The sequence below is a fragment of the Mixophyes fleayi genome, chromosome 3 (genome assembly GCF_038048845.1).
Source record: "Mixophyes fleayi isolate aMixFle1 chromosome 3, aMixFle1.hap1, whole genome shotgun sequence".
Classification (NCBI taxonomy): Eukaryota; Metazoa; Chordata; class Amphibia; order Anura; family Limnodynastidae; genus Mixophyes; species Mixophyes fleayi.
In genome coordinates, this window is record NC_134404.1 from 73,402,460 (window position 1) to 73,416,406 (window position 13,947).

The window sequence follows — 13,947 nt, forward strand, 5'->3', positions numbered from 1 at the left end:
TATATCACTATGTTCACTAAATTTGCAAAGGGTCTTAAATAGACCCAATTGTGTACTGACAACTCCTAATTGGTCACATTAGAACACACATGTTGCATCAGTTTACACAGTAGCAGGGCTAGCTTGGCTGCAATCATCTTCCTTCAATGCCAGAAATCATCCTGATGAAAAAGGTGGGGTGAGCAGAAGAGAAAAGTGACAAATAGTAAAAAAAAAAAACTAAAAAAAAAAAAAAACCCACACACATACACACAAAAAAAACCCACACAAAAACCCTCATCTGCCTCCAGCCTCTTGTGAAGTGCTAAGGCAGCACTGTGGAAAGTTCTGTCACTGCTACGAGGTCCTCACGGCCGCTAAGAGGTTTTTTGGGGCCCCGGTACAACAACTTCTTGGGGCACCTTTCATAGCCATCAAATGGGATGTGGCTCCTCCCACTAAACAGACAGGCCAGGGGCCCCAGCCAGGCCTGAGCCTCAATACTTGCTTCCCCTCCTTAGCACCCCTACAGGTCCTTGCTATACTTCTGTAGTTGATAAAAAAAAATTGAGGGAATGGTTGTTAGTGTGCCAACTTATGTATTTGCTATTTATTTCAATGGTTGAAATTTGTATTACTTTCAATAAAATTGCTGTGTCCACAACCACATTCCACTGTCATGCGTTGTCTCTTTATTGTGAATGTGAATGGGTTGTATTAAACACATGCTGTACTTACGCAGGGATGTCAGTGGCCATAAGGAAGAAACCCACTATGAAAACAAAGGTTCCAACAACTGCAGCAGGAAGGAGCCAGTTAGTGTACAGGCCTGCAATGAGGGATAATCATGTATTACAACAAAGACTTCCAGTGACTATAACTATTAGCCTATCACACAATACAGCCTGTACATCTTGTAATACTGTAACTACTCCTTCTATACTCCACTATCAGGCTGATCTGTAAAAGTGTCTCCTGGATACTTTTCACATATATTCAATAAAGGTCATTGCCACGCACAGGGCTTACATGAGCCTGAGTGACGTGTGTGACAAAGGGTTAATCAAAAACCACCACCTGGTCTGTCCAAAATGATTAAATCCTTCCCTATCTATGCCCCACACAAGCTTTGTCTTACCAATTATGCCACCCCCAAGGTTTTTTGTGAAGAGCTGACACTCTTATTTAGGAAGCCTTAGATTCTCCCTTAAAACTAATATCACTATTTACTTTAAATCAGAGTTAACAAAAACCACAATGTTTTTCCCCCTCTTTCCACTTTGTAGCATTTTGACCAAACTGTCACGTAAATTTGTAAGGACACAGAGAGCGGAACTTATTAAGTGTAGTTTAATATTGAATATACATCCACTATGCTTAATATAAAATTAACAAAATGACATACAAATATAATGGAATGGTTTCGCATAAAATAAAAAAAAAGGATAAAAACACAGAATAGATAACTTGCGTATAATCAAGTTTCCAGTGCTGGAAGAAACAGAAAAATGGGCCACTCTTCAATATAATATTGACTCACAAAAGTGACCACCACCTTACAGTTACACTAGTTTTAAAACAAAGCATGCAGGGCCCACAGCCCACCCTTCTTGTGATGTCAGAACTGAAAGGTCTGTGTAAATGCAAATTAGGGTTTTATGACCCCTGTAGACAACAGCTTCTAAATCAGGTTTTAAGTACCCTTTCCAAACTTCTTTCCAGCATGGCTTATAGACATGATTTTACCTCCATACAACAGGTGATAAGTTCCCCTCCATCTGCATAACACAGATGCCTCCGGTGAGTATGATATTGGAGAAAATATGATATTATATTTTCCTGTAACCCTATTCAGCTTGAATGTGTCATCAACATATAACCCTGTCTCCGCAGCCGGCATGTCTGAGTTTGAAGCATATCACTGTCCTAAGAGACATTTCAAAGGCTTCCCTTTTTGTGACCAGACATAAATGGATACAAAGTGCTAGTCCATATCCATGGATCTGGGGCTCCCTTATCTACAAGCACCATCTGAGGAAAACACATTGATTTAACAGCTCCTCTGAGCCATGTCGCGCTATTACTAGGAATTAATTCACAAACACATCTTCAGTTTTATGCCTAGAAATTAGCTTGCACATGAGTCATTACCAAAACAAAAATGAATGCAGGCCTGCAGCGCAAGTGTCATTTAAAACATTATGCGTATTTGTGCGCATATTTACAGCGGGAGGCAGACCGATTATCTGCCCAGGGTGGCTGGGATTGTGGCGTTACATCTTTTGGTGGGTGGTGCCAGGAGGACTTGTGTGCTCTGCTGAACGGTGCTTCATATTGACCCATCTGCAAAAGCAAGGTTTAGCTTTGCAGGAAGAAATATTTAAATTAAATTCAAGTGGTGACAAGAAAGCATTTGTTCGTGTTTCCTACTTTGACAGAAGAAAGAGGCTCTGCAGCTTCTCACAAAGAACTTGAATTTTACACTTCCTAGGGCTAATATATGTTCAATGAGAAGCCTTTTTCCACCTTCTATTTTTTTTTTCTAAATTATAAAAGGACCCCTAAACTCCACATTTTTCATTTTTAAACTGACATTCTTGAATCTCCTCAAACTATTTTAGGACACTGACGTAATAGGATCTGATTTAGGGCTGCACATCACAAATCCAGCAATACACACAGTGCACATCTGCCAAGCTGTTAATAACTCTATACTTGTTTAGAGAAGCCACCCCTTTCTGACATGGCAATCTGCTGCAAAGGGGTGAAAGACTGATGGAGATATTTAGTGGTCTATGCATTAAGACCCCTACATTAGTAAGATTATCAATCATTGCTCATCGCGTAAGGGAGAATACTTGGACACACAACCGATCTGCTCACTATTGTTCATGTCCATTAACAATACTCTTCTCAGCTTTTTATACCATTAACTTACCCAGCCATGCAAAATACAATGCTATCTTTTCTCCATAGTACTTCCTGATATGGTCCAGTGGCTGGTACTTGTACCACTTCCTCCAAGAAGCCCAGTACTCAAACAGTATCTGCCTGTGTGTCATGTTTTCTGGGTCCGTCCCAGGTATGTGGGTGTATTCACCCTGAGGGAAGTAAAAGGCAGATCATGCAAAGTCATTGTGGAGCAACTGGACTAGTAGAAAATGTTCACACAGCTAAAGTAAATATTTTATACAAATGTTGAGATAGACCTCCTGCCACACGGTGTGTTGACCGCACAACTCAAGCCTAACTGCTCCAAATGCTGAACAGCACCAGGGCACTTCATTTCTTGATTGTGGCTTTTATGTAAACTAAAGGTACTCCATCTACAATTAAATTGTGCCATGACTCCAATAGAAGTACATCTATAATAAATCTAATTTATTAGTTTAAGTTATAACTAATATAACATTATGAATCTTTAGATCTTGACTGTGAGAAATGAGCAATGAACTTGTTGCCCATCTAGAGCTCACTTCTTGTCACATGCTCGAGTGCTTCTGTTAGAAGTGCAGTTGTATCAAAAGGTTGGTTTTATTAGAATAAATCCCCCATGAGTGAAGGCATCTTCCTATGGCAGGGAATAATCCTTAGCAGTCAGTGGGACTATAGCTCCTTAATGGTCTAAATCCACCCTCAGTTCCTCGTATACCCTTCATCCGCTATAGGTATAGCTGTCTCAACTATATATTTGGATGAATTACCTAGTGCCTCAATATCCACTCCCACAATCCGTTGACAGCTCGGATTAGCGGAGCATTTTCTCCTCCTATAGACAAGTTATACTCTGTCAGCACATAAATGAATAGGTCAGGGTAGCAGGAGAAGACCTCTCTGCAGGTCAGTGCGGTCAGCAGACTAGAGATGCAGTTGCAAAAATGGCAGCAAAAGGAAGCAGATGGCACATTGGAGGTGGTAAGGTTATTCTGTCTTTATTTCTGTGTAACGGTTGCTCTCTTCTGTTTTATTTTGTTTAGCTCTTTTTTTAGGTCTATTTATGACAGGTACAAGTTCTAATGGCTCTGCACAATTTGCAATGGAGAGTAGCACGAAGCCTGTAGGTGAAGGGATCCAAAGCTGCCTCTCCTGCGATGCTCTCCCCATAGGATAGAACCCAACATGGCGTTGGCTGTCGGGGGTCAAGCTACCAATTTCAGAGGTTGATAAATAGGGCATAAGACACCTATGGAAACTGGATTTGCGATCAATGAGGCTATAAATTTGGTAATAACCCCGAAAACTGCAATATTGGGGGGATTTATGACTCTTCATAAAAAAGGCTCCTTTATCTCTAACCATCAATCTCCCTCTTTCTGTTTTCTCTCTCTATGAAGCCTATTTATGTAGCAAAGCATCTTATTGTCGCTATTCACACGATGCCGTTTCGGACTAGTTTATAATTAATGAAAATGTCTCTTCTGTCAATGTTTTTATCCTTCTCACTGTTTTTCTTAGTCTCTCTTTCCTCTCTATTTGTACTCTAGTTAGAACCATTGTTTTGATTTGGGGTCATTGTGACCAGTGAAAATTAAAAGCACTTTGGATTTATTTTTTTTTTGACAACTTCTGCCCTATAATTTTTTATGGAATGACCCCCACAGTTCTTAAAATATCTGTCTGTAATTAGTGTGTACATCTCTTGTGTACTAGGTCTTTAAAAAAATTGGGATGTTATTGCGCTTATGGCTGGATTGCAGTTTCTAAACATTCTTTACCCTCCTAACAGCTAAAAATAGTTCTAAAATAAACTCCTCACCTACAAGGAGTACAAAATAAAATTATACCCATCGATAGATGCTTGTTTTTCCTTCATTCCTGTACATGCCTGTATTTATGATATGATATATTGACAAAGTATTAATATGAACAATCTGGAAGATATTTTTAGAAGAGCTCTGAATCTTATATATAAAAATCATTAGACTGTTTGCAGGGGTGTCCAAATACATAACCAGACACTCATTGAGACTATATTCCCTTAGGACAAGTACTTTTTGTGGCAAACACTCAAACGTAATTTTCTGTTATGATCCTTTAGTGACATCTAGTCTGCTATTAAACTAAAATACAAGTGCAGGTTTCATGGTGAAAAAAATTGAACAGCACTAATATAGTTCATCCTTGAAACCTGAATGGCAACTAGTGAACTGCACAGGGTCTTACATCATGCAGAGGGTATGCATCACTGAATACATCTTCACGCAGTAATCTCTCCACGCCAATCTCACCCTTAGAGGAGTTACCATATGGAGTGCAAGCCAGAATCTCGTAGAGCTGGAGAAAACACAAGTCTTATTAAACATTTTGTACAGTTAAATTTTGTATCCATTTTACTACTACTAGCATCATCACTTTATATACGGCCAGCATACTCTGCAGTACCAAACAGACAAAGGTCTATACCTGCTTGAAAGCTTACAATCTACGCTATTGATATAATTAAGGTGAGTGTAAGGGTGAATAAGCGTAAAAAAAAGTGCAGTCTGAGGAATGAAAACCCTTTCAAAAAACTTTTCCTTATGTATATCTTTCTACTATATAATACATGTAAATCATTAATGAAGTACTTTGGGAATCTAGAGGTGGGAAGGAAATTGTTTAAATCACATGGATTACGTCTAATGAGCATCAGTCAGATTTACATCCAACGAGTAATGTTTCTGCTCTGTCAGAGACGGTGGAGGTAAATTATGAGGCAAAAAAAGTGCTCTTGGGATCATAGCTTTGTTCTGGGTTGTTTATTTTTTTTACCTTCTTGGCGAGTTTTGGGTTTTCATTTAACTTCAGCATTTTGTCATTTGCCCAGTTTAGCCTTACATCATCAACATCCAGACTATAATCCTTAGGGTAATTAACTAGCTAGATTAGTTTTGTGTATATCATGAGTCGTTATATCCAGCCCCTGGTTGGTGTCTTCAATGCAACAGCCGGTAAGGACACAATGCTTACACAAATCATATGTTAATGCACATTTAGGCCGCATATTTGGATTGCGACAGTTTTTAAAAATTACGTGGTTGCTATTCCGCAAGTGTAGCAACGTTTTCGATGTTAATACGGAGTGCTGCGCTCCGTCTCATCTTAGTAGTGGTGTCCCCTATTATCTAGTGAAGACAGGAATTGATGCAGCCTCCAGCCGTCCACATTGCTCTACTGAGCACGCACAGACAGGAAGTTAAGCTCTCAGCAGGTTCTTCCAGTGACAGTTTAACTGAAAAGAGGTCAACTGAAGCTGCATCCTTATTGTGTAAACTTACTATATATTTGTGCCTCCAAACACGCCCACACACACATACGTGTGTGTATTTTGATGGCAAATGGTTGTCACACCAAATATTGTTTTCATTTAGACTTAAGTTTACTTTAATCAATTAGCAAAATGCAAAGTGACTTAACACTTCTATTTTTGAAAGCATTCTTACTTTACAGCATTTCTTCTTCCTTTTGCAAACTCTCAAATCTTTAGGCCTATGTAACACTGTCCTCTCCTGGTTTTCCTCTTACCTCACCAACCGCTCCTTCTTTGTCTCTACATCACCCCCTCCTCCCGTACCTGTTGGCGTTCCTCAAGGCTCCATTCTTGGCCCCCTGCTTTTCTCCCTCTACACCTCCTCCCTTGTTGTCCTCATCCACTCCTTTGGCTTCCAGTACCACCTCTATGCTGATGATACCCAAATCTATCTTTCATCCCCTGACCTCTCCCCTTCCCTTCTGTCTCGCGTCTCCTCCTGTCTCTCGGCCATCTCATCTTGGATGTCCCAACGTTTCCTTAAACTCAATATTTTAAAGACCGAGCTTATAGTCTTCCCCCCTGCCAGGACTCTCCCACCTCCCCCCCCTCTCTATTTCTGTTAACACTACCCTCATTTCTGTCCCCCAAGTCCGATGCCTTGGGGTCATCCTTGATTCCTCCCTTTCATTTAAGCCTCACATTCTGTCCCTCTCAAAATCCTGTTACTTCCACCTTCGGAATATATCTAAGATACGTCCCTTTCTCACCACGGAAGCCACGAAAACCCTTGTTCACTCGCTTATTATCTCTCGCCTTGACTACTGTAACCTTCTTCTCTCTGGCCTACCCGATTCTCGCCTTGACCCTCTTAAGTCTATCCTCAATGCTGCTGCCCGCCTCATTTTTCTCTCCCGCCGCTCTATCTCTGCGGTCTCCCTCCAACAGTCACTACAGGGTGATTCAAAAGTCGCAGTACACCCTTTTATTTCAAAAACTCTACAGGAATTGGGCCGATTGGCCGATTTCAAGATGGCGCCCATGTTTGGTACATACCGTAAAAGACAGACCACGTCACCCATACCTTACTGGAGTATTCAGGTTTCCCAATTTCCTGTAGAGTTTTTTAAATAAAAGGGTGTACTGCAACTTTTGAATCACCCTGTACATTAGCTCCCCATACCCTACAGAATTAAATTTAAACTCCTCACCCTCACCTTTAAAGCTCTTCGTCAATCTTCCCCTCCTTACATCTCCAATCTCATCTCTACCTACACTCCTACCCGCCCCCTCCACTCTGCCTCTGACTGCCGCCTCACTACTTCACTGATCACCTCCTCTCACTCTCGTCTTCAGGACTTTGCCCAGGCTGCTCCCCTGCTGTGGAACGATCTTCCACGTTCCATCAGGTTAGCATCTACTCTCAAAGGCTTCAAGCGTGCCCTTAAGACTCATTTCTTTATTCAAGTCTATCAGTCATCCTAACTTTCTTGTCCTGGCTCTCTCCCCTAGTTAGTACCACCCTTTATGTGTCTCCCCCTTCCCTTTAGGTTGTTAGCTCTCATGAGCAGGGCCCTCTTTCCTTGTGTGCTTCTTCTACTGTTCCTTCACCCTCTGTACCTCTTGCCCTGCTTCGCTAGCTCTGTTTTCCCTATTTTATTCATCTTCGGCCTTCTTCTTGCTGATTTCTACTATCCCTTTCACTATCTGTCAGATATAATTTGATTTGCTTTACCCTGTCACCTGTGTTTGTATATATTTGTGTATCATGTTGTGTCTTGGTTCTGTTTTCTGTATATGTAATGTACGGCGCTGCGGACCCTTTGTGGCGCCTTATAAGTCAAAGATAATAATAATAATAATAATAATAATAATAATAATAATAATAATAATAATAATAATAATAATAATTTCTTCTACACTTGCCTCAAACTTTCACACAGTATTGTATATGTATTCACAGTTGATACTGACTATTGTAGCAGACAGGATAACAAACTTGGACAGTTAATGTACTTAAAACTGTTATAGTACATTCATATATGCAGTTGGTAAACTGCTATTGTGAACAATGTTAGAGAACAGCATACATACACACCTGTATACACATATACATACTCATCTGTTACAACAAGTTCTGAAACAAAACCAACAAATTTGTTAAGTCTAAAATCTTGTTGTGGTTTAACATCTACCATCAACGCCGCTGACACCCATTACATATAACAGCACAAGTGCCCAGATAATAGTTTTCTGCCCAAAATTTGTGTGCAATTTTATGCATGCCTGTGCATGGAGGATGTTTCCACACAACTCCAAACACGTGAAACAGACATGATAATAGATTTCCTGGTACTGGAATGTACCTTTGCCTGCATTATAGTTTGTTCTTCTGCAGCTTGACTCAGGTCAGGGCCGGACTGGCCATCTGGCACTTCTGGCATTTGCCAGAAGGGCCGATGGGTCTGTGGGCCGGTCCGGCTCCTAGCACTCTCGAGTCCCGGCGCTTTAAGTTTCACGCGGCATGACGTTATGCGCGGCCGCGTAGGATCTCTCGCAATGTGTTGAGTGCGGCGCAGAGTGAATGCCAGCAGGCTCATGAGGCGAGTGTTTTGCATGGTCTTTATTTTTAGTATCTTTATTCCGTTCGGGGGATAGGGACAGGTACTGGAGGGGAGGAGGAGGAATAAGTGAACATGTGTACAGGAAGGGGGTGGGGGGGGGGTGTAGCTTCTTTTAGTTATCTCCAACCGCTCTACAAACTTACTTCAAGATCCTATCCCTTACTCCCCTTATTGTCACATCCTTTAATTTGTATTCCTGCAACTTATACTCAGTCTGTTTTTGTAGCCCTGGGACAGGAGACAGCTCTGCTGGGCTATGGGCACCAGGGCCGGATTAAGGGAATGAAGGCCCCTGGGCTAAGGATGCCTCCATTCCCCGTGATCCGAGCTGCCCGCGCCGCCAGTGTGATCCGAGCTGCCCGCCCCCCGGCACTTACCTCCTTCTCCGGCGCGCTGTACGCTCTTAACTGAAGAGATCTCGTGAGAGTGAGACTCACGAGATCTCCTCAGTAAGGAGACTACAGCGCGCCGGAGAAGGACCGCAGTGAAAGTGCTCAGCAGCACTGACCGCGCCGGGGGTGCTCCCACCCCCGATCGATCAATACTGCTGCTGAGCACTTTCAAGGGCCCCCTGGATGCCATAGGCCCCTGGGCTGTAGCCCAGTTAGCCCTATGGTTAATCCGGCCCTGATGGGCACAAACCTATCCAGAGATCAACTTTGTATTGTATGGCAAAAAAATAAATAACTGAAAACACACAAGAGAAGACAGAAATATCAAACAAGATATGTAGTAAATGTTGCTAAGATATACAGGCCAATGAGGTAACATTTTAATGTGGAACATCAGCTATCGTAAAAATTTGTGCTCTACATTTCAAATAAAATGGATGCAGAGTTATTTTACTGCATCAAGGCAATAGTAAGACATTTGTAAGTGAACATGGCTGCTGTGCAGGGGGGGGTGAGCATGGCTGCTGTGTGGGGGGGTAGGGAGTGAGTGAACATGGCTGCTAGGAGGGGGGGGGGGGGGAGTGAAAGTTTGTTAATATAGTGTGTGTGGCCACAGTATTTTAATTAGGCGTGTGAAGGAAAGGAGGGTCTTAATATAGTGTGGGAAGTAGGCTATTTAATGGTGGAGTGTGGATGGGGGCTAATTATTTAAGGTGAGGTGACAGAATCTTTAATTTAATGCTGGGGTGGTTTGGGGCTATTAATTGAACATGGGGCTGATTTTGGGGAGGAGGGCTATGTATTATATGTGAATATGAATTATTCATTGCCGGGGATGGTTGTGGAAAATGGTTATTATTATTATTATTATTATGTAAATGCTATTTATTGTTGGGACTGTTTGGAGGGAGGGAAATAAGTTTTGATTAAATGGGTATACTGTCAATTTAATGTTGGGGCTGGTTGGAGGGAAATAGGAATCTACTTATTAAATGTGAATATTACTGTTGGGAATGGAGGAAGGCCTAATTATAAAACGTGAGTGCTATTGATTTAACACCGGGGCTGGTTGGAGTTTTCTAAATCTCATGTACCCATTTTTTTCAAAATAGGGCATCCAACATCACAGGATCAAGACAAGAAGGAACTGCGCTAAAGAAACCAACTGCTACAAGTGATGAAAGTGACCAAGACAGGTAGGAGAGAGCAGGACACTCTGCCAACTGTCCTGAATCTGATGGGACAGCCCTGAATTTGGGTGGCTGTCTCGCTTAGTCGGGATTTAGTCTGACTACAAGGATAGTTGGGAGGTATGTCCCGCTTCACCACGTACTGCTTGTGCAGGCAGAGCTGTGTGCAACTAACAGTAGTGCACACAGTATTGCCTGTGTACTTGTCTAAAATGATAACTATGTTACGTAATAGGGGCCCTGCTGTCTTAAATACCCTTGGCCCACCGAGCCTTAATCCAGCTCTGGTTAGGGGAAGGGACACAGCCTGCAGAGCAAGCTGAAGAGCTCTATGTATCACAAGATTTGGTAATCTTGCGAGACAAAGCTTCCCTGCTCACTCTACAGGAAGTTCCCACCCTGATGGATGTCAGCAGCACCAGAAGCACAGCTACAGTGGGCTGGGGGTGTCAATGTGGCTGGGAGGGCATGATAAATGTAATGTTTTATTACAATATATGTATCAATGCCCCATGTTGACCACACCCCAGCACAATGTGGTCACGCCCATTTTGGCGCCATTTGGCACACAGTTTGTTTGCTACTCATCTATGGAGGGGGACCCCAAAAGTTCCCAAATTTCTCTTGCTGGTCCTGTACATACCATTTGCCGATACTGGTAAGCCCTATGCTACAAATAGAGAGTCAAGATGCACGTAATACATTTATATCTCACGGGACACTGTATAACAATGACCTTTGCAAAAAGCACTGTAATATTATCTGGCATAGAGGTGAGCCTGTGTGCTTTAAATGCCAGGGCTGATTTTTAGTCCCAGTCCGGCCCTGACTCCGGTCCATACAACATGTCTATATTTCTACAATAAGACATCTAAAGCACATGGATAAATGTATTTCAAACAAATACTCACCATCTGGTGACGTTGGCCATTTGTGAAAAATGTTTCTTTGTTCTCACTTCCCAGGTACCTGGGGAGACCACAGATGAGGGAAAAGTTATGCCAGCTTCCATTACTTTAAGATTTAAGGTGTTTTGGAATTACAAAAAAACTGACCATTCCTCTGTACCTGTGAGAAGTGAATGCACTAGTAATCTGCAAATATTAGTACAAGTATTATACACTCACAACAATAGAAAGGTTCTAGGATTATGGTCTGTACATTCAGTATTTGGACCGATGTTCAAGGCATATTTACTTTTACATCTGTTGTATACGGTATCCAAGCGATATACTGCTAAAAGCGTGGTACAGAAGTGTCCTGCATTGGTATAAATATTTTACATTTCTAATGAGGTGTTCTAATATGAAAGGCTTTAATGAAACCAAGTCATTACAGGTTCAGATTTTCTGTAACAGGCTACAACACAGGTTACTGCAACAATAATGGTTGTTGTGTTAATCAGAACTACTGCAAATAATGATGGCTTATTTGTTTTACCATTATACCTTACTTATGCTTTACATGTTACTGTTTAGGTTTCTGGCCTAGGGTGAGATTCATTGAGAGAAAAGACAAGACTAGTATTATACAAATATATATTCAAACTGTGCAACAATGGAAAGCAATAAATAAAAAGCATAAGCATGAAAAAAAAAAAAAAAAAAAATGCTTAAGTACTGAATCATCTATTTATAAACCTGTATATACAACTTTATTGTTTTGCAACTTGGTAATTGAAAATGTTATTATGAATGGTTTTTTTACAGGATGGTATCTGAATAATATTGCTTTAAAAAAAAAAAAAAAAAATTGGTGTGTCACTGTCAACTCAAATCTTAACAATAATTATTTTACTCTAAGTAGCCTCCTTTTAGTAGATTCTCATATGATCTCATTAATTTGTTATATATCTGTTCCTAAGAAGCATAATTAGCAATCAAAATAAGATCAAAATTAGTTTTCTCCAATTAAAATAGGAATCATTTTTCTTATATTTTAATAGTTCTAGAAATAGCAAGTCTTGTAACTGTTCAATGACTAAATATATAATGCATAGTATAATTAAAGAGGTGCAAATCTTAATGGAGATAATCTCACAAGCATGTTGAAATATAAAGTTAAACGTCTAGAGTTTCCAATCACTAGCGTGTTATTGCACTCAGTGGGTCTGATTCATTAAGGAACATGAACGCTGATATGTGGCGTATTTTTCGTTAAATCGCACTGCATAAGCCCAGAAACGGACTATACACCAGTGTACGCATGAGCATCCAATTCATCTTTGAACGCAAAGGACGTGTCCAACAGCCTATAAATGAGCGGAATGTGGGGGAAGGGGTATATGCACGTAGTCAATCTACAGTAAGGTCATGTCAAGGTTGAACATATGCAGCAGTGTCCAATTCAAGCTGTGGCCATCTCTAAGGTTCGTGTTTTTCAGTCATATCACTTGCACTAGCTATAGGGGTGGTGTAAGTGCTAACTGATAGTGATGACGGACTCTTATGCATGCTATAACATGTGTTTACTCAATTATAAAAATGTATTTTATGTAGATTGCAGACACTAAAAACATTCTGATAAATTTTATAGGGGTTGGAAATAATTAAAGAAAAATCATTAAATACATATATTTTTTTATGACTAAATAATATTTGTCTATATATTTTTCATTAAGGACTAAATTATAAACAGGTGCCAATTGATTTGTGTTTTTTCTGTGAATTCTGCTCTTTATATACCACAAGTGTTTTCTACGTATCCTACAGTGTATTATGTGTCTCAATACATTGCCGTATAGGCAGAGCGTACATACACCTGTGTTTAACAAGAGACATTTATTCAGACCCGCTTGTAGTTGAATACAGACGTGCATATGCATGCATTACATGCGTTTTTAGAAAAATGCACAAAGCGCTCGTTTCGTGTGCCTTAATGAATCAATCCAATATGTTCTATATTCACACAAAAAACTATTCAGTTAAAGTGTATCAATATATACTATGGTAGTGGGTATAAAACATTAGATGAAACAACTCACTTGTATCAATCTCTGGGCTGACTTCTAGAGTAGCAGCAAGCAGTTTAACAGTTCACAATACACTCTTAAAAACTTGCTGTTTTTAAATACAGGTAGAGAAGTGCTTCTGCTATTTTCTTTCTTACGTTATCGTATCCTTGCCGATCCTTATAGAATACCAGCAGTAGTTTACTTACAATAATACAATACTGGCATTTACAATACCCCAGAATTTATATGGTTCTCATTTTAATTCACAAGCTTGCTGTACAGGTATTTAATGCTGATCTTGCACCTACACATTTTCTCTGTGCACTTACCTATTAAATGCACGGGTTCTAAAGGGACAGGTCAACAGATCTGGAGGATCTCTGGGGACATTGTCTGTGAACGCACGCTTAAAGACAGGGAAAAGCCAGATAGGTTCAGCCTGCTGAATCCCCTAACAATGACAAAACACATGAAATATTGTTTTTTATAAACTGAACACTAATCGTATAGTGCAATTCACTTAATTAGAAGAACAGTTTTGAATCCAATGGAAACAAACTTTGTTCAAAACACCTTTAAG

The 13,947-nt window shown here is 40.5% G+C and overlaps 1 protein-coding gene across 1 annotated transcript in view; it reads right to left on the bottom strand.

Moving 5' to 3' along the window:
• The window catches only part of ANO7 (anoctamin 7), a 105,927-nt gene that overhangs the window by 74,002 nt on the left and 17,978 nt on the right, over nucleotides 1-13,947 (bottom strand). Inside the window, exons 5-9 of the mRNA XM_075200858.1 lie at nucleotides 13,697-13,818; nucleotides 11,326-11,383; nucleotides 5,143-5,253; nucleotides 2,918-3,080; nucleotides 718-808 (exon numbers count right to left, since the gene is read on the bottom strand). Of these exons, the coding sequence (XP_075056959.1) occupies nucleotides 718-808; nucleotides 2,918-3,080; nucleotides 5,143-5,253; nucleotides 11,326-11,383; nucleotides 13,697-13,818 (545 nt within the window). The remainder of the gene's footprint in view (nucleotides 1-717; nucleotides 809-2,917; nucleotides 3,081-5,142; nucleotides 5,254-11,325; nucleotides 11,384-13,696; nucleotides 13,819-13,947) is intronic.